General features: G+C 46.9%; 1 protein-coding gene across 4 annotated transcripts in view; it reads left to right on the top strand.

Moving 5' to 3' along the window:
- The window catches only part of PLEKHM2 (pleckstrin homology and RUN domain containing M2), a 68,169-nt gene extending 44,120 nt beyond the window's left edge, over positions 1–24,049 (top strand). For all 4 annotated transcript variants that reach the window (XM_068241654.1, XM_068241657.1, XM_068241655.1 and 1 more), the window contains 7 exons: positions 1,153–1,285; positions 1,399–1,583; positions 1,949–2,014; positions 2,349–2,508; positions 5,143–5,322; positions 22,936–23,052; positions 23,127–24,049. In XM_068241654.1, coding sequence (XP_068097755.1) covers positions 1,153–1,285; positions 1,399–1,583; positions 1,949–2,014; positions 2,349–2,508; positions 5,143–5,322; positions 22,936–23,052; positions 23,127–23,261 — 976 coding nt within the window. In that variant the 3' untranslated portion in view covers positions 23,262–24,049. The remainder of the gene's footprint in view (positions 1–1,152; positions 1,286–1,398; positions 1,584–1,948; positions 2,015–2,348; positions 2,509–5,142; positions 5,323–22,935; positions 23,053–23,126) is intronic.
- The last annotated feature ends 333 nt before the right edge of the window (positions 24,050–24,382 follow it).

Genomic DNA, 24,382 nt, shown 5'->3' with positions numbered 1-24,382 from the left:
ATCAAAGAGATACAGGTGGGATACTTACCTCAGGAGGGGGGGAAGCCTCTGGATCCCACCGAGGCTTCCCCTGTCCTCCTCTATCACTCCGTTGCAGTGCCTGAATAGGGGCCATGTAAATATTTACCTACCGTGATCCTGCGGTGGTCTCACCTTTCCTCAGTAAGTAAATGTAACAGGCGTACTAGCAGCTCTCCGGATCTAAGGCAGCAATAGCCGAACCCGATCTATCCACTCTGTTGCGCAGGTGCGAGTCCTTTGCGCCTGGGCAGTATAGCGGATCCGATTTGGGTTTGGCTATTTCCGCCTGAACCCGAATGAAGAGCTGCTAGTGCGCCTGAGCGGGATCGCAGTAGGTAAATATTGCCTGCGCCTTCTTGTCGAGGGCCTTTTGGGGGAGCCAGCGCTGGATTCCCCAAAGCTACAGTGGAGGGGGAAGCCTCTTTGGGACTCTGAGCCTTCCCCCTTCCGAAGTGAGTATCCCCCAGAGGGTTTTTTTGTTGTTGTTACAGAATCACTTTAAACTGGAATTTTTTAATGACTCAAGTATAAGTCTACCCAGAAAAGTTAAATGCTGTAGTTGGGGATCAGGAGGGGGTAATGCCTGCACTGCATTAGGGATGGTCAATGAGATGCAAATAATTTTGAGTTGATGCAGGATTATGCACATTTTGTATGTATATTGAAAATGGACCAATTGAATTTTACCTCAGCAGGATTTGATTGCTTCATGTTCAAGATGCTTAAAATTTGCGTAATACTGCATCAACTCTGAATTATTTGCATCTCATTAACCACCCCTACACTGTAAAGTGTTGTAGCCTTTAACCCCTCCTTGCCTCCAAGGGCAGCCAATAATTCCCCCAGCCCCTGCTGGCCTCCCTTGAACCCCCTGAATTTTACATCCTGCTGGTCCTCCCTCACACAGATCTGTTTTCACTTCTGAAGCTGAACTTGTGGTGAAGTCAGGTGATCGGTCTGATCAGGTGACAGATTAGCAAGGCTCTGATTTGCTGGTCATGGCCATGTGCTAAAGCAGGAAGCGATCACAGACCCTTCACATCTATCACCTTATAAAACCGATCACATGACTTCTCCAATAGTTTTGTTTTACATGAAACACTCTACTCAGTGACGTCCTTTCTTTCCCAGGATTTTTATCTCTGCCTTGAAGTCAGCCATGATAAACGGGTGCCGGGAGCCCCCTTACCCCGGCGTCCTCACAGATGCCACCATGGAGAGACTGGCGCTTGCCAAGTTTGTGTCGCAGGAGTCTAAGCGAGAGGTACGAGGCAGCGCCACCTGCTGGTGTGGAATGGTGTCCTGATGCCGTCCTGTATAGACCGTCCCTGAGGTTGTTTCCCCAGGCAGCTCTAACTTTGTCTTGTCTCCCCCCAGGCCTCAGAGGTGGTCATGCTGTACTATGGCCTCGTGCACTGGGAGGACCCTCTAGATGAGATGCTCGGCTCCGATGTTCCAGCAACAAAGGATCAGACCGTAACAAAGGAGGGCGTTCTACACTACCGAGCGGGCACCTCCCTTCTGGGGTGGGAGACGTGGAAGAGCTGCTATGTGGTGCTCAGGTGAGGCGGTATGATGGGGTGCCCTTACTGGGGGAACATTACTGGGGCACCAGGGAAGAACCAAGCCAATCAGATTCTCCTCTTCCCCTGCCCTAGTGCATTATGGGAGAATAGTTTGGTTATGGGCATTAAGCAGTGTTCCTCCTCCGCACGCCGTGATTTAATGCCACCCCAGTGCTCACAGTGGGGTGTGCCCGTCACGCGTGCCAGATGGTGAGTCTCTGCACGTAGCCTGAGCCTCTGACCAGAATACTGCTCAGGTTTCCAGGCAGAGAAACATGGCCATTGCAGGAATATGTCATTGTGATAGCCTCAGACCTGCTGTGATAAATTCATATCATTTCCTGTCTTTCGTCTCTTTCCAGTAATGGGATTTTATACCAGTATCCAGACAGGACTGATGTCATCCCCATGCTGTCTATCAATCTGGGGTAAGAGGTGGTGGGAGTGTGGTAATGCGATGGCGGAAGTATAGTCATGTGATGAGCGATTGTTGGAGGAAGTATGGTCATGTGATGAGCGGTTGTTGGAAGTAGTATGGTCATGTGTTGAGTGGTTGTTGGAGGAAGTATGGTCATGTGGTAAGCGGAGTGTTGAAGGAGGTATGGTCATGTGACGAGCGGTTGTTGGAGGAAGTATGGTCATGTGATGAGTGATTGTTGGAAGAAATATGGTCATGTGATGAGCGGTTGTTGAAGTATGGTCATGTGATGGTGCTTGTCGGAGGAGGCAAAGTCACATTGACGGCTGTTTTCTGCCCTACAGGGGGGAACAGTGCGGTGGCTGCCGTAGAGCCAATACCACGGAGAGACCTCACTCCTTCCAGGTAATCCTGACCGACCAGCCATCCCTGGAGCTAAGTGCCGCCAATGAGGAGGACATGGCTGACTGGATGCTGCATCTGTGTCAGGCGGTGTCCAAGGGGGTGAGTCCGCAGGGTGGGGATGGGTCCATGGAGGGTGTGATGGTGATTTACTGGTATTTGTATCTCTAGTTCAATAACAGAAAACGATAGAGGAAAAATATGACACTTATCCATCCGGATATTAACCACTTCACCACTGAGGAGTTTTACCCCTTAAGCACCAGAGCAATTTTCACCTTTCAGCGCTCCTTCCATTCATTCGTCTATAACTTTATCATTGCTTATCGCAATGAAATGAACTATATCTTGTTTTTTTCGCCACCAATTAGGCTTTCTTTAGGTTGGACATTATGCCAAGAATTATTTTATTCTAAATATGTATTAATGGGAAAATAGGAAAAAATGTGGGAAAAAATCATTATTTTTCCGTTTTCGGCCAATATAGTTTTTAAATAATGCATGCTACTGTAATTAAAATCCATGAAATGTATTTGCCCATTTGTCCCGATTAGTACACCGTTTAAATTATGTCCCTATCACATTGTATGGCGCCAATAATTTATTTGGGAATAAAGGTGCATTTTTTTCAGTTTTGCGTCCATCCATGATTACAAGCCCATAGTTTATAAAGTAAGTGTTATACCCTCTTGAGATAAATATTTTGAGAGTTCAGTCCCTAAGGAAACTATTTAAGGTTTTTTTTTTATTTTTATTGTAATTTTTTTTTTTTTTTTATTACAAAAAAAAAAATGGTACAATTGGGGAGTGTGGTAGTTAATGAGTTATTTTATAATGTAAAATAATGTATTTGTATATGAAAAATGCTTATGACTGTAGTTTTACTATTTGGCCACAAGATGGCCACAGTAATTTTTTGTAAATGCGTCCTGCAAGCGTAGGAAGTATGCTTGCAAGAAGTTCAGGCAGGCTGTGAAACTTTTTTTTTTTTTTTTTTTTTCCCCCTCACAATGATTGCGCTGCTTTTCATAGAACCAGCCGATCATTGCTGGGGGGCTGAGATCAACGAACGGGAATGGTTTTTCCCATTCATTGATCTCCAGGCGGATGGCGGCGTGCACGAGTGCGGAAGCACTAGCGGGAGTGCGGACAGCGTCGGGGGGTGCGTGTATCTACGCCCCTGGTGGTCAAAGGGTGTTTAAAGGGGCATAGCTACACGCACCCGTGGTGGTAAAGTGGTTAATGCTGACAGTTTTGTGGATGTCTGGATTAAAGATGGTCAATTAGATACAAATAACTTTGAGTTGATGCAGTATTATGCTAATTTTGTATGCAAATTTATGCAGTCTGAAAATGGGCCGATAGAATTTGACTTCAGCAGGGTTTGAGTGGTTCATTTTCAAGCTGCATAAATTTGCATACAAAATGTGCACAATGCTGCATCAACTCGACATTATTTGCATCTCATTGACCATCCCTAGTCCGGATAACCACATTGATCAGTTTTCCAGGTGTTTTCTAGCCGGCTGTCATTGGTCTGAGATGGCTAAATATCGTCATATGACCACACACCGCAGTGTTCACTGTGGAGAGCCCCGGACAGATCTGTCCCATTCACGACTGTCTGTAAGCAGCAAGCGGCATTGAACGGCGCCTCCCCTGCCCTCATGTGGCTATCCTGGGATTGGCACGCTGCAGTAAAAGGCCTGGTTTTATAGGGGGGCTGTTCTTATTTATAACCAGTCAGCACAAGCGTATATTCAGTATATCCCGGGCAGCTTAAACATGAATTGTGTACAGGAGCTGCATAAAGCCGCCATAGCAAAACCACTTATTTATGGTTGTCATTCTCTGATATGACCCGGGGAGACAAATTTCCGCCACCTAATGAAAAACTCCAATCCTGATTTGCTGAGTCCCGTTTCTTTTTGCTACTGCAGAAAATATCTGCACAGTAATGGACACCGGTGGGAGGCGCTTTCATTTGGAGGCTGGACACCCCTCCCTTCATCATTGGCTGCCTCTGTTTTTAAAGGGCAGCTAAAGTGACAGGGATATGGAGGCTGCCATATTTTTTCTTTTAAACAATACCAGTTGTTTGGCAACCCTGGTGATCTATCTGGTTGCAGTAGTGTCTGATTCACACCATAAAACATGTATGCAACTAATCTCATCAGATCTAGCAATAATGTCAGAAACCAGGTGTGCTGTAATATCTCAGTGGAAACGCACATTAATGGACAAACTCCATTCAGATAGTGTCCCGTAAAGTGATAATAGACCTGTAAGGCAAGAATGCAGGCTGTTGCAGTGTAAATCCTCTTGTTTGAGCCGGACTTATCACAAAACTGTCGTTTTGTGATTTTTCCGGACACTAGTCTAATTGCAATACATTTCACATGTAATGAAGTTGCCATATACCTATAATAACCGATTATCATTTTGGTCACATGACCACCGATCTCCAGTTTTTGACTGAAACGATCCCACCTAAAAGGTGGTGCTGTGTGTGCAGCAAATAAGCAGCTGCTGCATCTACTTCAAGCTGGGAATGGGGTGGAGTTTTCAGACTTATACACACTGTCACGGCATCAGGGAACCTCCCACTGTTTTGTGATACTTTACTCCCAGTATGCTTTGTAACTTGAAACTGATAAACTATTCTGTGTTTTGCTGTTTATAGTAATGTTGGAAGCCGTTGATTGCAGATGTCCCCCTCCCTCTCCTCCCCCGCAGGTCATTCCTCAGGGTGGCGTCCCCTCGCCGTGCCTCCCCTGCTGTCTTGTTCTTACCGATGACAAACTCATCACGTGCCACCAGGACTGTCAGACCAGCTTCTTCCGAGCGCTGGGTGTCTGTAACCTGATGGACCTCTCCTCGCTGGGCACGGTGGATGGCAAGGAGTATTGTGTGATGGTGAGTGCAGCCTGCCCAGGTGACACGCAGGGTGCTGGCTACAGCATAAGCCCCCGCAGGTGTCACCAACTGACTGAGGACTCTGGAGTGTTTGTGTACACTGATGTCTGTGATCTTTTCTAATATCTCTACAAGAGAACAATATCCATCATTTAAGAAGAACAGTAGCAAAGTTCATGATTTATACCAACCTTTTACTCTATGTTTATACTGCAAAGCTATGTACCCATGCCACGAGTTTCCCAACGACTGACGATTTTTTGAGCACTGATCGGCCTTTTCCGCGATATCGTGACGTGGGTACAGACACAGGACCATGCGAGCGTTGCGCCACAATGACAGTCACAGCGGATCGCTAAGATCTTGGACGACTCCCACGCAAAATACCGCGATCGCTTGACATCTTCGCTCCCGACGTGTATCGATGCTAACGACCGTCATCAAGAGAACGTCGCAGGACCCGTCGGGTGGTGAGCTATAGTAAACTAGCTGCAGTGTGTGCTGATCTCTGCTACCTCCAGTATGTACAGTATAAGCTGTTACTCTGTGCCTGTACTGATAGTGAACTAGCTGCAGTGTGTGCTGATCTCTGCTACCTCCAGTATGTACAGTATAAGCTGTTACTCTGTGTCTGTACTTTATTTCTTACACTTCCTTGCTTCTAATTAGTACTGCTGTAACGTGTATTTATGGCCACTTGTCACTAGGGGGCAGTGTGAGACAATAATAGGACTTCTGCTTTCAGTTTCTCTATTTTCTGTCTAGATGTTGGTCTAAAGCATTCCAAGAAATTACAGCACTATGAGTTCTGCCGACTGAGGTCAATTCCATGCAGTTATCTCTCTTTCAAAAAATTTTATTGAAATTTTCACAATACAGTATGTCATCTGTTGCAGACTTAGCACAGAACAAACTAAACATGATGATGTGCATATTATAAGTTGGTGGATCAGCACAACAGTCTAGCCAAAGGCTCACATCTACACCAAAGTAACATCGTCTGACAAGGTGCTGTTTTCCATCGACTTTTAAATTTAACATAGCTAAATCGGGCGCTAAAACCCACAGATAAAGATTGAAGGGGAAGGGTCCCTTCAAAGTAGAAGAAAAGAGAAGACAGAAAAGTAGGAAAGAAAGTAAAAAGGGAGAAAGAAGAGCTGAGGGTATCTGGGGCCCTCTTTTAGCTTCCTATCCATTGCAAGAGAGCAATGTGCATAAGGGTAATCAGTGATTGCCTATGTAATTTGAGGCAAGCTGTAATATGAGCGCCAAGGATTCCATGTTTTGTAATGTCTCTCCATCTTATCTTCCAGTACTCCAGCCATCTGCTCTTGAATCATAAAATTTGTTACTCTATTCTTCAGTTCCTCAAATGAAACAAACTGGGTCCTCCATGCTCGTGCTATTACTTGAGAAGCTGCCACGAAAATAAAGTTAGCCAGAATGTTTTGAGGTTTATTAAGTGTTTCTAGTCTGGAGTGCAAGAGAGCAGACCATGGGTCTTTAGCAACTGATTTGTTGAACAGTGATCTGAGCAATCTGTACACCCGAGACCAGAACCTTGAGAGCATGGGGCATTGCCAAAAGGTGTGTAACATGTCACCTTTAGTATCACAGCCTCGAAAACAGTTACCAGTGTTAGATTGGGAGAGATGTCGGAGTCTGGAGGGTACCCAGTACCATCGTAGCATCACCTTATAGGCTGATTCGACCAGTGCTAGATTAAGAGAGAGTTTAGGAGTTGTGTCCCATATCTTTCCCCACTCCTCTTTAGTTTTTGTGCTACCCAGATCAGATTCCCATCTTTGTACATATCCGTGGCGGAAGTATTGGGGTGGGTCATTAAGTAAAGCGTATATTTCCGATATTGCTCCCTTGGCAAAGGGATCTGAAGCGCAATATCTCTCAAATCTGGTCATAGTAAGAGGAAATTGTGTCTGGGGTGGAAGTAAAGATTTCAGCCAGTGGCTTAATTGCATGTAACGAAATCTTTCTGTTGCCGGAATTTGGTATTTTTCGCTGAGATTATCCCAGGTCAATATGCCTGAGCTATTGGTCAGAGCTTTAACTTGCTCCAATCCCCGATCCCTCCACCATTTAAAACTCCTGGGGTTGTCGTGTGCTGGAGTAAATAGCGGGTTGTCTATAAAGGATACCAATGGTAAAGTGGGTGACATCAAACCTGAAGAATAGCGTACCGTGTCCCAGACTGTTAGACAGTGTTGCATAATTACGCTTAGATTCTTGGGGCGAAGCTTCTTGGGGAGCCAGACAGGGGTTTGGATCGATTGGGGAGCAGCTGTCGGGATGTCGAATAGAGTCCACGTGGGCATCCTGGACCCTTTATAAAGGGAGATGAGGTGATTCAGCTGTGCTGCTCGATAATAGTTGGCAAGGTTGGGAACCCCCAGGCCTCCATCCCTCCTATGCGCATAAAGTGTCGCTTTAGGAACTCTGGGGCGGGACTTATTCCAAATGAAACTGTTTAATTTGCTCTGTAGCATCCTGAGAAAGTGAGGAGGGACGTGGGTCGGTAACAACCTGAAATAATAGAGGATCTTAGGAAGGAGCGTCATTTTTATGGAATTTATCCGACCCAACCAGGAGAGATTATATGAAGACCATTGTGCTAAGGAATGGGTGATTGATTTTGCTAGAGGGTAATAGTTGTGTCGAAATAACGCTTGATGAGAGGCCGTCAGTTTTATTCCCAGGTAATCAATAAAAGTATCTGACCATAAAAAGGGGAACTGAGTTTTTAAAGATTTGCTTGTGCTGGGAGATAGGGTGATATTGAGGAGTTTAGATTTGGCGGTGTTGACCTGGAGCCCTGAGATCTTGGAGAATCTGGCTAATAGGGACATAAGTTCTGGGAGAGAGGATTCTGGTTTAGTGATAAATATTAACCACTTGAGGACCTAGGGCTTTCTACCCCTTAAGGACCGGCCACTTTTTTTCCATTCAGACCACTGCAGCTTTCACGGTTTATTGCTCGCTCATACAACCTACCACCTAAATGAATTTTGGCTCCTTTTCTTGTCACTAATAAAGCTTTCTTTTGGTGCTATTTAATTGCTCCTGCGATTTTTACTTTTTATTATATTCAGCAAAAAAGACATGAATTTTGGCAAAAAAATGATTTTTTTTAACTTTCTGTGCTGACAGTTTTCAAATAAAGTAAAATTTCTGTATACATGCAGCGCGAAAAATGTGGACAAACATGTTTTTGATAAAAAAAAACCCCATTCAGCGTATATTTATTGGTTTGGGTAAAAGTTATAGCGTTTACAAACTATGGTGCAAAAAGTGAATTTTCCCATTTTCAAGCATCTCTGACTTTTCTGACCCCCTGTCATGTTTCATGAGGGGCTAGAATTCCAGGATAGTATAAATACCCCCCAAATGACCCCATTTTGGAAAGAAGACATCCCAAAGTATTCACTGAGAGGCATAGTGAGTTCATAGAAGATATTATTTTTTGTCACAAGTAAGCGGAAAATGACACTTTGTGACACGAAAAAAAAAAAAAAAAAGTTTCCATTTCTTCTAACTTGCACCAAAAAAAAAATGAAATCTGCCACGGACTCACCATGCCCCTCTCTGAATACCTTGAAGGGTCTACTTTCCAAAATGGGGTCATTTGTGGGGTGTGTTTACTGTCCTGACATTTTGGGGGGTGCTAAATTGTAAGCACCCCTGTAAAGCCTAAAGGTGCTCATTGGACTTTGGACCCCTTAGCGCAGTTAGGCTGCAAAAAAGTGCCACACATGTGGTATTGCCGTACTCAGGAGAAGTAGTATAATGTGTTTTGGGGTGTATTTTTACACATACCCATGCTGGGTGGGAGAAATATCTCTGTAAATGACAATTTGTTAATTTTTTTTACACACAATTGTCCATTTACAGATTTATTTCTCCCACCCAGCATGGGTATGTGTAAAAATACACCCCAAAACACATTGTACTACTTCTCCTGAGTACGGCGATACCACATGTGTGGCACTTTTTTGCACCCTAACTGCGCTAAAGGGCCCAAAGTCCAATGAGTACCTTTAGGATTTCACAGGTCATTTTGCGGAATTTGATTTCCAGACTACTCCTCACGGTTTAGGGCCCCTAAAATGCCAGGGCAGTATAGGAACCCCACAAATGACCCCATTTTAGAAAGAAGACACCCCAATGTATTCCGTTAGTAGCATAGCGAGTTCATAGAAGATTTTATTTTTTGTCAAAAGTTAGCGGAAAATTGTTTTTTTTTGTTTTTTTCACAAAGTGTCATTTTCCACTAACTTTTGACAAAAAATAAAATCTTCTATGAACTCACCATACTCCTAACGGAATACCTTGGGGTGTCTTCTTTCTAAAATGGGGTCATTTGTGGGGTTCCTATACTGCCCTGGCATTTTAGGGGCCCTAAACCGTGAGGAGTAGTCTGGAAATCAAATTCCGCAAAATGACCTGTGAAAGCCTAAAGGTGCTCATTGGACTTTGGGCCCTTTAGCGCAGTTAGGGTGCAAAAAAGTGCCACACATGTGGTATCACCGTACTCGGGAGAAGTAGTACAATGTGTTTTGGGGTGAATTTTTACACATACCCATGCTGGGTGGGAGAAATATCTCTGTAAATGGACAATTGTGTGTAAAAAAATCAAAAGATTGTCATTTGCAGAGGTATTTCTCCCACCCAGCATGGGTATGTGTAAAAATACACCCCAAAACACATTGTACTACTTCTCCCGAGTACGGCAATACCACATGTGTGGCACTTTTTTGCACCCTAACTGCGCTAAAGGGCCCAAAGTCCAATGAGCACCTTTAGGCTTTCACAGGTCATTTTGCGGAATTTGATTTCCAGACTACTCCTCACGGTTTAGGGCCCCTAAAATGCCAGGGCAGTATAGGAACCCCACAAATGACCCCATTTTAGAAAGAAGACACCCCAAGGTATTCCGTTAGGAGTATGGTGAGTTCATAGAAGATTTTATTTTTTGTCACAAGTTAGCGGAAAATGACACTTTGTGAAAAAAACAATACAAATCAATTTTCCGCTAACTTTTGACAAAAAATAAAATCTTCTATGAACTCACCATACTCCTAACAGAATACCTTGGGGTGTCTTCTTTCTAAAATGGGGTCATTTGTGGGGTTCCTATACTGCCCTGGCATTTTAGGGGCCCTAAACCGTGAGGAGGAGTCTGGAAATCAAATTCCGCAAAATGACCTGTGAAATCCTAAAGGTACTCATTGGACTTTGGGCCCTTTAGCGCAGTTAGGGTGCAAAAAAGTGCCACACATGTGGTATCGCCGTACTCGGGAGAAGTAGTACAATGTGTTTTGGGGTGTATTTTTACACATACCCATGCTGGGTGGGAGAAATAACTCTGTAAATGGACAATTGTGTGTAAAAAAATCAAAAGATTGTCATTTACAGAGGTATTTCTCCCACCCAGCATGGGTATATGTAAAAATACACCCCAAAACACATTGTACTACTTCTCCCGAGTACGGCGATACCACATGTGTGGCACCTTTTTGCACCCTAACTGCGCTAAGGGGTCCAGAGTCCAATGAGTACCTTTAGGCTTTACAGGGGTGCTCAAAATTTAGCACCCCGCCCACTTGCCAGGACAGTTAACAAACCCCACAAATGACTCCATTTTGGAAAGAATACACAACAAGGTATTCCATGAGGGGAATGGTGAGGTCATTGAAAATTTTATTTTTTGTCACAAGTTAACGGAAAATGACACTTTGTTAAAAAAAAAAAAAATTCTGCTAACTTGTGACAAAAACTAAAATCTTTTATGAACTCACCGTGCACCTCACATAATACTTTAGGGTGTCCTCTTTCCAAAATGGGGTCATTTGTGGAGTCTGTCCTGGCATTTTAGGGTCTCTGCAATCATTACATGTATGGCCAGTATTAGGAGTTTCTGCTATACTCCTTATATTGGGTATACAAGTAATGCACTCTGGGCTGAAAGGAAAAATGAACGGCAAACATACCTTGCTCCACATCAATGGCAGATCTTCCTCCACATCAATGGCAGTGATAACCTCAGGAGAGAGACACCCCGTGCCACCCTGCACTCAGGGTGAGCCACCAACTTATGTGACTGGGCCTCAGAACTTTAGTATACAGCATTATGCCTGTAGGATACAGCAATATGCCTGCCAATAGAGATGACTCTGTGTGGCATTAAAGCATCATCATAGGCCCAAATCACATATAAACCGGGGGTGTCCACACTCAAGGGAAATTCAAACATGCCGTCTTATATCGCCAACCCAGGACAGATCAGCAATATCAAGCATGGAAACCGATCCTTCTTCCCATTTTTATGCTTACCCGTTTGGTCTTCAAGCTTACCTCTCCTCTCCCTGCGACAATGTGCGAAAGACCACTGAGTGTGTGCCTACTCCTGTGTCTGGAGTTCCCTAGGTTCTAATAGTGTACCTGCTCGTGGTACCTCTCAAAACACGGCCCTACGCATAGACCAGGCTGGTCAGGACAGCGGGGACAATAATAAACGGTGTCACTCCTTGTTCCAGCCCTGCTGCAGACACGGCAACGTTTTCTTCGGATGCGTTGACCTGGGGCACACGGAAGCTGATAGGCGTAATGCCTTCCATGCAGTCGGCTAGTTGCATCTGGGGGGGGGGGGGGGGCCTGGCACCTCCTGGATACAGGATGTCCATAATGATCTCTTCCTGAAATTGGAGGAAAGATCCAGTTCTCCCAGCCTTACTGTAGAGAACAAAGCTGTTGTAAACTGCCAATTGAATCAGATAAAAAGACACTTTCTTATACCAGCGTCTTGTTTTCCGGGTAACTAAATAGGGCGCTAACCTCTGGTCATTGAAGTCCACCCCTCCCATGTTGACATTATATTCGTGGACGACAAGGGGCTTTTCAATGACCGCAGTTGCCCGTTGAATTTGGACTGTCGTGTCTGTGTGAATGGTGGACAGAAAGTAAACGTCCCTCTTGTCCCTCCATTTCACCGCGAGCAGGTCTTCAGTACGCAAGGCGACCCTCTGCCCCCGTAAAAGTCTGGTGGTAACGAGCCGTTGGGGGAAGCCCTGGCGACTAGGCCGCGCAGTGCCACAGCATCGGATTCCTTCTAACTTTAAGTGCTGAAAGAGGGCCACACTTGTGTAATAATTGTCCACAAAAAGATGGTACCCCTTCTGGAACAAGGGTGACACCAAGTCCCACACAACCTTTCCACTGCTCCCCAGGTAGTCAGGGCATCCGACCGGCTCCAATTTTGAGTCTTTTCCCTCATAGACCCTAAAACGACATGTATAGCCTGTGGCCCTTTCACAGAGCTTATACAGTTTCACCCCATACCGGGCGCGCTTGCTTTGGATGTACTGTTTGATGCCAAGGCGCCCGGTAAAGCGTAAGAGGGACTCGTCTACGCAGATGTTCTGTTCAGGGATATAAGCATCTGCAAATGTTGATGACAGGTGGTCTATGAGGGGCCGAATTTTGTGGAGCCGGTCATAAGCAGGGTGGCCCTTTTCATGACAGGTTTTGTCGTCGTTGAAGTGCAGGAAGCGCAGGATGGACTCAAATCGTGTCCTGGACATGGCAGCAGGGTACAAGGGAACATGATTTACTGGGTTCGTAGACCAATACGACCGCAGTACATTCTGTTTCATTAGTCCCAAGTGAAGGATAAGGGCCAAAAAGATTTTAATGTCGGAAACTTGGACTGGTTTCCACCCGAAAGGCTGGGCATACATGCTCTCCGGGTGCTCGGTGATGAATTGTGTGGCTTTACGGTTGGTCTCAACCACAATTAAGTCCAAGAGAACCTGGGTGATGAACAGCTGCAAAAAGTCTAGGGCCGTTCCTAGATGAGCTGTCGCCACCTGGACTCCAGACTGGGCGGTGAAAGGGGGCACTACGGGTGCGGCGGAATCAGGGGATTGCCAATCTGGTTGTGCCAGCACCTCTGGGAGTCTATGGGTACTACGGGCCCGTCTTCTTCTTGGTGGCTGCGACGGGGGTACTACTGCACTTGCCACCGTACCAGTTTCAACTTCCATGCTGACGCTCACCACTTCGTCAGGGTCTACGGAAGCACTGGCACTAAGTCCAGGAGATGCTGCGCTGCTGGTGCCTGCCTCACCAAGAAAACTATCAACAGCGCTAGCACCACCCTGCTGCCCTTGAGGCGGATCCTGCGCCACCTGCGGTCTAACGACTTGGGGTCTGGTACGCCTGGCTCTAGCCGGGACCATAGCCTCGTCATCAGTATCGGTCAGGGAACCACTGCTTTCTACAGGTTCAAAATCGGACCCGGAAGATTCGACGGATGATTCTTCCCAAAAGAACTCATCCGACTGGTCCATGTACCTGTATACCTCGTCATCGGAAAGCCCCCTTCTTGCCATTTTGGATTGCTAAATTTATGGGGTTTTCCTCCGAGACTACCCAGAAAAAAAGAGCACCTACCTAGCAAAAAGGGAGTATTTGAGAGGTATTGGGGTTGGTGGGAAGTGGGGTCTCAGAGGCAATCAAACAATCACGGGACAATCAAATCCAATTACAGCACAATCGACTCCAATCACAGCACAAGCAGATCTGATGCACTCGGAAGGTGATGGGGGGAGGGTGGGATTGGGTGTGGCGGGAAGTGGGGTCTCAGGCAATCAAACAATCACGGGGCAATCGAAGCCGATCACGGGACAATCAAATACAATTACAGCACAATCGACTCCAATCACAGCCCAATCAAATCTGATGCACTCGGAAGGTGATGGGGGAGGGTGGGATTGGGTGTGGCGGGAAGTGGGGTCTCAGGCAATCAAACAATCACGGGGCAATCGAAGTCGATCACGGGACAATCAAATACAATTACAGCACAATCGACTCCAATCACAGCACAAGCAAATCTGATGCACTCGGAAGGTGGTGGTTGGAGGTGGTGGGGTGGGGTTGGGTGTGGTGGGGGGGAGGGTGGGGTTGGGTGTGGCGGGAAGTGGGGTCTCAGGCAATCAAACAATCACGGGGCAATCGAAGCCGATCACGGGACAATCAAATACAATTACACCACAATTGAATACAAGCGCAGCACAATCGAATACAAGCGCAGCACAGTCAAATACAATGCACTTGGACGGTGATTAGGGGGGGGGTCTGAGGGCGATTTGAGGGGGTGGGGGTTTGATCAGGAGCCTGCACGGGGCAGACTGAGTCCTGATCTGATGAGAGGCAGACACAGGGGGTTACTGATCAAAGATCAGTTAGTGATTGCTGGGGAGGACAGATGTAAACAAACAGCAGGGGATGTAATCAGAAGGGGGGTACGAGGGCAATCGAGGGCCTGGGCAGGTGATCGGTTACCCCCGCGGGGCAGTTAGGGTCTGCTCTGATGGGTGGGGGTGCTGAGGGCTGATGGACAGGTGATAGACAGGTGATCAGAGGGGGATCAGAGGGTAATGTAGCTGTATACAGATGTATACAGTATACAGGGGGGTAGTCTGGGATGGGGTGTGGGGGTGATCTAAAGGTAGGGGGGGGGGGATCAGGGGTGACTAGGAGGCAGTTAGGGACCTAAACTAAGGGGCAGCGTCGCTAGTTAGTGGCAGGTGGGGGGGGTGGGGGTTTTACAGGGGTGCAAGGGTGATGGGCAGGGGTCTGCTGGGGTGATCAGGGGGGGTAGGAAGGCTGGGGTGGGTGATCAGGGAGGCTGAGGGCAAAAAACACAGTGTAGCTATGTCACTTACAAGTGGTTCCTCCTCGCTGGTGGTCTCTGCAACAATGAGACCACGAGGCGAGGAGGAAGCACGTATAAGGCACTTTGTTTACCTAACAAAGTGCCTTATACTCCCTGATTGGTGGATCCTGCGGATTCCGCCGCTCGCCGGCTCTGCTAAGTGGCCGGCGAGCGGAGACAAAATGCCCGTGCTTCGATCCCGGGCGGAGGATCGCGTCACGGATGACGCGATCGCTCCGCCCATGCCCTTAAATGGACTGCCGCCTCTGTGGGTGAGGCCGTCCTGCAGGGCTCCACTTCCCCGCCGCCCCTGTGTAGTGGGCGGTCGGGAAGTGGTTAATAAATCATCCGCAAATAGGTTGAGTTTGTGGTGGATACCTGTCAATTCTACCCCTGAAATTCCATTGTTCTGTCGGATGGCAGTTGCCAAGGGCTCCATGGCCATGATGAAAAGGATAGGGGACAACGGGCACCCTTGTCTAGTACCTCTATTTATCTGAAAGAGGGGAGATGTTTGACCTGCATAATGAATGCTGGCTGAGGGATTGGAATACAAAATTCTTACTCAAGAAGAGAAAGAGCCATCTAGCCCCCACTTATTCAACACTGCAAATAAGTATTCCCAAGAGACTGTGTCGAAGGCCTTGTAAATATCAAGGGAGAGACACATACCCTCTATTTTCCTGGAGTGTAATAACTCAAATACTTGGAGTGCTCGTAACGTAGCATCAGAGGCCTGGCGCCCTGGTACAAAACCGGTTTGGTCTTTATGGATTATGTTTGCTAAAAACGTATTTATTCGGGTGGCCAGAACCTTTCCTAGTAATTTATTGTCTATATTCAGCAGGGATATAGGTCTGAATTGTTGGAGATCTAGAGGCTCCTGCTCCGTCTTAGGAAGCATTGCTATGTTGGCTTGCAGGGAACTAGTATGGGGGGTCTGGCCTCTCTTATAGGCATTAAAAAGTGAGACTAGCAGAGGTCCCAGTGCTGTAGCAAATTTTTTGGTAGAATAAGCCAGAGAAGCCATCAGGCCCTGGGGTTTTAGAAGTTTTGATTGTTTTGATGGCTTCCAGTATTTCGTCTAATGTTATATCTCCATTAAGGGATTCTATAGAGTCCGTAGGAATTTGTGGGAGTGGGACCGAGTCTAAAAAGGATTTAATATCTGAAGGTGAGGGAGGGTGCGTCTGTGCGTACAGCTTGCTTAAGAAGTTATGGAAGCCATCAGTGATTTTGAGTGGGTCTGAGGTGGTTTGACCTGTAGGTAAGCGGACCATTGTTGTAGGGGGTCTATAGATCCTATTTTTCAGTTTATTGGCTAGCAATGTATGAGGCTTATTAGCCCATCTGTAGTATCTATTTTGTTGCCATCTAAGGCATTTTTCGGCTGCATCAGTCAATTTGGAATCTAGCTGCACCCGAAGCGCATCCCTTTCTTGCTTCAATTGAGTGGAAGGGGTCTTTTTCCAGGCTGCTTCTGCTGCCTCAAACTTGGTTGTCAGCTCCGCGACCTCTTTCTGGCGTTGTTTTTTAATGTGGGAGGCTAGGCCTATTATGCGGCCGCGTACTGTCACTTTCAGTGCTTCCCAAAGGATCACAGGAGAAGAAACAGATTCACCGTTCTCGTCCAAATATTCCTCCAAATAGGAGTGAATTTTATCTAAAGTTGTTGGATCAGAGAACAGTGAATCGTTCATTCGCCACTTGAAACTAGACTTCCTGGGAACCAGGGAGGAAAGTTGTGTAAACAGGGGGCTATGGTCTGACCAAGGGACTGCTAATATTTTGGATTTAACTATATTTGGGAGTAGTTGTTGAGACAGAAACAAGTGGTCTATCCTGCAAAAGCTGCCGTGGGGGTTGGAATAAAATGTATAATCTCGCGTGGTAGGGTTTACCTCCCTCCAGGCATCATGTAAGTTTTGAGAACGAAATAAAGAATATATGACCGATGGGCATGGGGCTCCAGGGGTCTGGGGTAAGGTAGTCTGGGGTGTTGGTTTAGACCTGTCTAGCTTTTCATCTAGTACTGAGTTGGTATCCCCGCACAATATGAGAGTGCCCACTTTATGACTATTGATAACCTGAACTAGGTGAGAAAGAAACCGTTCCTGGAATCTATTAGGTGCATAATATGACACTAATGTCAAGGGAACATCTCCCAGGGTCCCTACCAACAGCACATATCTCCCGGTTGGGTCGGAGATTTGGGTTATACATTTAAAGGGTAGTCCTCTGCGGAATGCTATTGTAACCCCCCTCACTTTCTCACGCGCCCGAGAACTATAGGTCAGTGGGTAATGATAACTGAGAAAAGAGGGGTGGGAAGACACTGAGAATCTGGTTTCCTGTAGGCAGACAATGTCCGCCTTACAGGACTTGTAATAACGGAATGCCTTGGCTCTTTTCTGTGGAGCATTGAAACCTTGCACATTATGTGAAATTATGGTTAAGCCTTCTATATCATTATGCGTTGCCATTGTACCAGATAAATGACTCTATAACCAAATTGATATCATACCAAAGGAAGAAAGAGGGCCCCAGAGGACAGTGAAGAAATAGAGAAAGTTGAAGAAACAAAGGATAAGAAACTAGGTAAGAGTAGTGAAGAAGAGTTTGATGAAGGCGTCCCCCTAGTTGGAGGCCAAACAGAGGGAGGCCTGAGAATACCTGAGAGTGACTGGCCCTGCGCTTTAAGAGCGCAGGGAAAGTCAAAAGCACGCTCAGCAATGCTGAGAGTAAAGCCAAAAACATGGCAGGGGGTCGGCGACCTCCCCCAGCCGCATAGTTTGTTAAAACAGAAAGATATCGTAGTTTAAACGCCTACAAAAAACAGAACAGGCTCCAACCTAAAATGTAAAATACAACGGACAGTGTATATATAGATCCGGATCCAGCATCACCTGAGGGAAGGAAAAGGTTAATCAGGAGCTAAAAGGCATGTTAAGGTGATACTTTTTAACCAGGAGGATCGACAGGAAAAATAGTGGGCAGGCAATGTCCCTTCTGGTGTTTCTGTACAATTCCTGAGTTATCCGTGGGATCAGGTTTCTATATATCATGCCTCTGGACTAGAGTCAGTGGCAAGATTAAGTAAGCAGCAAGTCCGTTGTTTTCCAAGCATACTTATGAACTGGTATATTTAAACTGAGATTAAGAAAAGGGACTAAGATCAAATTGACAATCTCGCAGGGAAAAGTAAAACAGTCATCCTGGGTCGGACATTCTAGAAGGAGAGGGTGAGGTCGCATCTCGTCTAGAAGTAGTGCGGCGAGATTTAACTGTTTCCCAGAGAGGTTCAGAGCGGCTAGAATGTTGACTGTGAGCAGGGGATCCAGCAGGTAAGCTGAGCTGTAACAGTTCAAACTTTCGTTGAACTTCCTCAGGTGAAGCAGCAGTGATATGCTTGTTTTGATACGTAAACATCAGTTTAAAGGGGAATCCCCATTTGTATTTCACCTTATGTGCCAGCAGTATTTGTAGGAAAGGCTTCATTGCTCGTCTGCGCTGGATTGTGGCTGGGGCCAGGTCTGCAAAGAGATGGTAGCTGTAGCCTTGGAATACGGGATCGGCCTTATCACGGGCTGCCTTCAGGAGGGCCTCTTTTGTATTATAGAAAGTAGGCTTCACTATCACATCACGAGGAGGACCCTTCTCTTTAAGTGGGGTGAGGGCCCTGTGAATGTGATCAAACTCCAATCTGTCGATGGGTATAGACGGGTTCAGCTCCTGGAAGAGAGCAGTAACTGTAGATTGGAGGTCAGTCACTGTTTCCGGGATCCCGCGGATCCTGAGGTTGCAGCGCCGGGCCCTGTTTTCAAAGTCCTCCATTTTTAGATGTGAGAACTGTACATCTGCTTGTACTGTTTCTATATCTTTTTCATGTGCATCCAGAACTACTGTGGTTTTATCCATCCTTTGCTCAAGATCATTAGTGCGTTTTCCCAGCTCTCTGATCTCCCTCTTTAATTGGGATGTGATATGTATGGAGGCCTCATCTAATCTGCGCTGCAGAATTGCCTCAAACTGTTCCAATAGAGCCCTGTCCCGTGCAGTTGTGCCCCCGGTACCTTTAGGTGTGGTAGTGAGCTTCTTTCTGCGGTCCACCGATTGACTTGAGGCGACGCTGCTGTTGTCGTCAGAAGCATGGGCTGGAGACTCTGCGCGCTGCTGCTGCCCGGACGCCATCTTGGGCGGAGTGCTGTTTGTGGAGGGAGGCTGAGATGCGTCTCCTCCGTTCTGTTTGCCGGTGCGGCGGCCGCCCATTCGTGCTCTGAGAGGGCTAGGGAGCTTTGCCGTTCGGGTGAGCCGGCTGGAGCAGGTCTGCTGTAGGCGTGCTGGGATCTAATGCGGCCGGGAGGTGCAGGACAAGGCTAGCACGCGTCCATCTTCCTCGGCTGCTGGCCACGCCCCCCCATGCAGTTATCTCTAACAAGATGACTCTATTGAAGCTTGCTAATGGGGTAACGTGTTCTAGAGACAGATTACATCCAGTTAGGTCCATAAATATTTGGACAGACAACTTTTTTTTTCTTCTAATTTTGGCTCTGTACATTACTACAATGAATTTTAAATGAAACAACTCAGATGCAGGTGAAGTGCAGCTTTAATTCAGTGGGGTGAACAAAGTGATTGCACAAAAACGTGAGGCAACTCAAGTCATTGGACAAATTAACTGGAAAAAATGTTAATTTCAAATACTCGGTTGAAAACCCTTTTCTGGCTATGACAGCCTGAAGTCTCTTGAGCTCATGGACATCACCAGATGCTGGGTTTCCTGCCTTTTAAAGAGATACTGAAGTGAAAAAAATATGATATAGTGAATTGGTTGTGTACTATGAATAATTACTAGAAGATTAGCAGCAAAGAAAATATTATCATATTTTTATTTTCAGGTATATAGTGTTTTCTAACATTGCATCATTCTATAATATGTGCAGATTACACAACACTCAGCATTCAAAATGAGTCTTTCAGAGCAGTCTGTGAAGTAATGAGCTCTCCTCTAGCAGATAAAAAGAAAACTGTTCACTTATAGTTAAGATAATAAAAGTCAGAAGACAGCCCTCTCCAGGACTTTGAAAGTCGTAGAGATTAATGGCTTTTTTGCATAGAGATAACTAGTTTCTTAACTCTTCCTGTACTGGAAACAATTACACTGATGTATCTAATCTTAATGTTTTATTTCTTAACTGTGCTACACATACAAATCATGATATCATAATTTTTTTTTTTTTTTTTTGCTTCAGTGTCTCTTTAATGCTCTGCCAGGCCTTTACTGCAGCGGCTTTCAGTTGTTGTTTGTTTGTGGACCTTTCTGTAAGAAGTTTAGTCTTCAGAAAGTGAAATGTATGCTCAGTTGGGTTAAAGGGACTCCGAGCTCAGAAAAAAAAGGAAAGTTGTACTCACCAGGGGCTTTTTCCAGCCCAGTGCTGGTCGGGAGGTCCCACGCCGGCGTCCTGGCTCCTCTCCTTCTCCCCGCTCCGGAATGGCTGGCAGGCCGCAGCCCGGGCGACACTCTCCCGAGTGTCGGGCTGCTTCTTCCGCATATGACGCGGATTACGTCACACGCCGGCCGCCTCGCGTCATCACGGCGGCCGGCGTGAAAGTACTGCGCATGCGCGCTTTGTTCGCGCATGCGCAGTACTTTCACGCCGGCCGCCGTGATGACGCGAGGCGGCCGGCGTGTGACGTAATCCGCGTCATATGCGGAAGAAGCAGCCCGACACTCGGGAGAGTGTCGCCCGGGCTGCGGCCTGCCAGCCATTCCGGAGCGGGGAGAAGGAGAGGAGCCAGGACGCCGGCGTGGGACCTCCCGACCAGCACTGGGCTGGAAAAAGCCCCTGGTGAGTACAACTTTCCTTTTTTTTCTGAGCTCGGAGTCCCTTTAACCTCCTTGGCGGTAATCCCGAGCTGAGCCCTGCTGGGCCGATTTTCATTCTGAAAAAAGCAGCACACGCAGCCGGCACTTTGCCAGCCGCGTGTGCTGCCCGATCGCCGCCGCTCCGCGGCGATACGCCGCGTGCAGCGGCGAAAGAGGGTCCCCCCAGCCGCCCGAGCCCAGCGCAGCCAGAACAAACAGTTCCGGCCGGCGCTAGGGGCTGGATCGGGCGGCTCTGACGTCAGGACGTCGACTGACGTCCATGACGTCACTCCGCTCGTCGCCATGGCGACGAGGAAAGCGAAACAAGATAGGCCGCTCATTGCGGCCTATCTTGTTACTTTCGATTGCCGGAGGCGATCGAAAGTACGCTTCCGGAGCGCCCTCTAGTGGGCTTTCATGCAGCCAACTTTCAGTTGGCTGCATGAAATATTTTTTTTTTTAATTTAAAAAAAACCCTCCCGCAGCCTCCCTGGCAAAATAAATAAACCGCCAGGGAGGTTAAGATCAGGTGACTGACTTGGCCATTCAATTATTTTCTACTTCTTTGCTTTAATAAACTCCTGGGTTGCTTTGGCTGTGTGTTTTGGGTCATTGTCCGTCTGTATCATGAAACAGCGCCCAATCAATTTGACTACATCTAGCTGGATTTGAGCAGACAGAATGTCTCTGAACACCTCAGAATTCAATCAGCTGCTTCTGTCCTGTGTTACATCATCAATAAACACTAGTGTCCCATTGCCACTGGCAGCCATGCATGCCCAAGCCCTATAAATTGCCTCCACCATGTTTTACGGATGATGTGGTATGCTTTGGATAATGAGCTGTTCTATGCCTTCTCCATACTTATTTCTTTCCATCATTTTGATGATTGATTCTAAAACTGCCTAACGCAGAATGGCGGCGGGAGATCAGCTCTCAGTGGCACCATATGGCGTCATCTCACAAGCGTCGAGATTTGAGCTGGCAGACTGTTTTTTTTAATCGGCATGTTACTGCAGTGATGCGTAAGATGTCAACACTATATATAGAGTAAAGTGTTGTCTCTTAACCTTCCTGGCGGTATGCCGCCGAGGCTGATATCTCTGGCCCTGCTGGGCCGATTGACACCAAATAAACTGCGCCACACGCAGCTAGCACTTTGCTAGCTGCGTGTGGTCTTCGATCGCCGCCGCTTAGCGGCGATCCGCTGCGTGCAGCGGTGGAAGAGGCCCCGAGCCCTGCGCTGCCTGGACCAAACACTTTCAGGCATCGCAAAGGGTTGGATCGGAGGCGTCTGACGTCCATGACGTCATCCCGATCGTCGCCATGGCGACGGGGTAAGCCTAACAAGAAATCCCGCTCTCCACGGGATTTATTGTTACTTGTGATCGCCGAAAGCGATCAGAAGGGCGCACCTTGTGCGCCCTCTAGTGGGCTTTTATGCTGCCAACTTTTAGTTGGCAGCACGAAAACAAAATGACGTTGAAAAAACCCTGCCGCTGCCACCCTGGCAATTTAAATAGAACGCCAGGGTGGTTAACTGTCCCTCAGAGGGGCTCACAATCGAATCCTTGCCATAGCCATATGTCCATGTATGTATCCTGTAGTATATGTATCGTAGTCTAGGGCCAATTAAGGGGGAAGCCGATCGACTTATCTGTATGTTTTTTTTTTTTTTATTATTTTTTTTACTAATTTTATGTCTTTTTTTAATAAAAAAAAAAGCACAGCAGCAATCAAATACCACCCAAAAAAAAGCTCTATTTGTGAGAAGAAAAGGAGGTAAAATTCATTTGGGTGCTATGTTGTAATACCGAGCAATAAACCGATAGTTATGAAGTGCTACATACCAATATACAGCAATATATAATGTAGGAAGGGTTTCTGATGCTGAATCTAGGAAAATTACCGTAAAAGTGTATATGCTGAGTAATAATCAGCATTCTGCTGTCACTACGGTGTAAGAAAATAAAATAAAGATTAGAGGAGAATAATGCGACCTTTGTGTTCCCTGCAGGAATTTGCGCAGGAGTGCAGCACCTTCCTCCCGCCCTGGGTCGTCTACTTCAGCTGCCGGCAGGAACTGGAGCGCTTCATCTCCATAGTCGGGGCATCCTGGAAATCGATCTATCAGGTGAGCATCGCCCCCCTGTGGTGGTGGCTGGAGTTGCACTGCAGGAGGCGTCTGACATTCGTCTGTCATTTCAGGTGGATCTTCCTCACAAACCGGTCTGTGAATCCTCTGTGAAGAAGTGTGAAGAGGCCCTGTCACTCATACACAGCGCCTGGCAACGCAGCGACAGCCTGTGCCGCGGCCGCTCTTCGCGAGACCCCTGGTGCTGATAGCCAATCATAAGAGGAAAGGATGACGGTCGGCAAAGACATTAACCCCCTCCCATGGACTGGCCATAGCGATACTGAGACTGTATATCTATACATATATATATAAGCTAATGTGTATATGTGTACATAATGCTGCCAACCTGCTGCTTTACCCCCTGCGCTCATATTGGCGGCTGTGCCAGGCCTGATCTCTGGCATTTCTCTACGTACCCAGCAGTGCCAAGGCAAACCAGGATTTTATTTCCATCTGATGTTTGTCTCCTCATCGGACTTTTCTCTGCACATCTTCCAAGGCTGACTCAGCATACGTGTCACGGTCTGCCGAAACCGGTCGGCGTCTGCCACCAACCGCTTCTGCACGTTGTAATACCCTCTGTTATTTCTCTGTATGGTTGGCAGAGTGAATGGGTGGTGAGGGGGGGTACGGGGAGATCAGGGAGGAGCCAAGAGCCGTGCTCCTCAATCACAGCTACCTACATGTCCTCCCTGAAGCCACACCCCCTGCTACATTCATCCCACCTGCTTATGGTAATGGCATGTGTGAGTTGGGGGTTCAGTAAGAAGTTTTAGCTATTTTTAGGTTGTGCCCTCTGTGCACTCGCACATACTGTAGAATGGTGCACCGGGTACGGTAAAGTTGGGAATGTATGCTCTATATGTATGCTGGTGTGTGTGAATCTGGTGTACTACAGGGGAGTCGTATGGAATGTATTGAGGTGTGTGTGTTGGGGGGAGACTGAAGTGTTAAAATTTGGGTGGCTCACAGAGAGGTAAGAACTGTGGGATTTGGAGAGTTGGGGGGGGGGGGGGGGGAGGAGATATCACAGGGGGTGTATGCATGTATAATGGGATATTTGGATTGAGGGATTACGTACGGGGAGGAGAAAGACAGAGAGGCAAGCATCGTCGGGGTCTGGAGAGTGAGGGAGGGGCTAAGGGAAGGTATATGTGCATATTATGGGATGTTTGCATTTGGGGGTTATGTTTGGGAGTAAATTCTTCCAGGAGTATTTGGAAAAGGTTTGATGTAAAGGTGAATGTATGGTATATTGAGTGGAAGTTGGTGAGTATATATAGGGGGTAAATATGGAGCAGTAAGGGGCAGTTGGTGATATTGGAGG

The sequence above is a fragment of the Hyperolius riggenbachi genome, chromosome 6 (genome assembly GCF_040937935.1).
Source record: "Hyperolius riggenbachi isolate aHypRig1 chromosome 6, aHypRig1.pri, whole genome shotgun sequence".
Lineage (NCBI taxonomy): Eukaryota > Metazoa > Chordata > Amphibia > Anura > Hyperoliidae > Hyperolius > Hyperolius riggenbachi.
The sequence above is the reverse complement of the archived record's forward strand: the minus strand, read 5'-3'. Positions and strand labels throughout refer to the sequence as shown.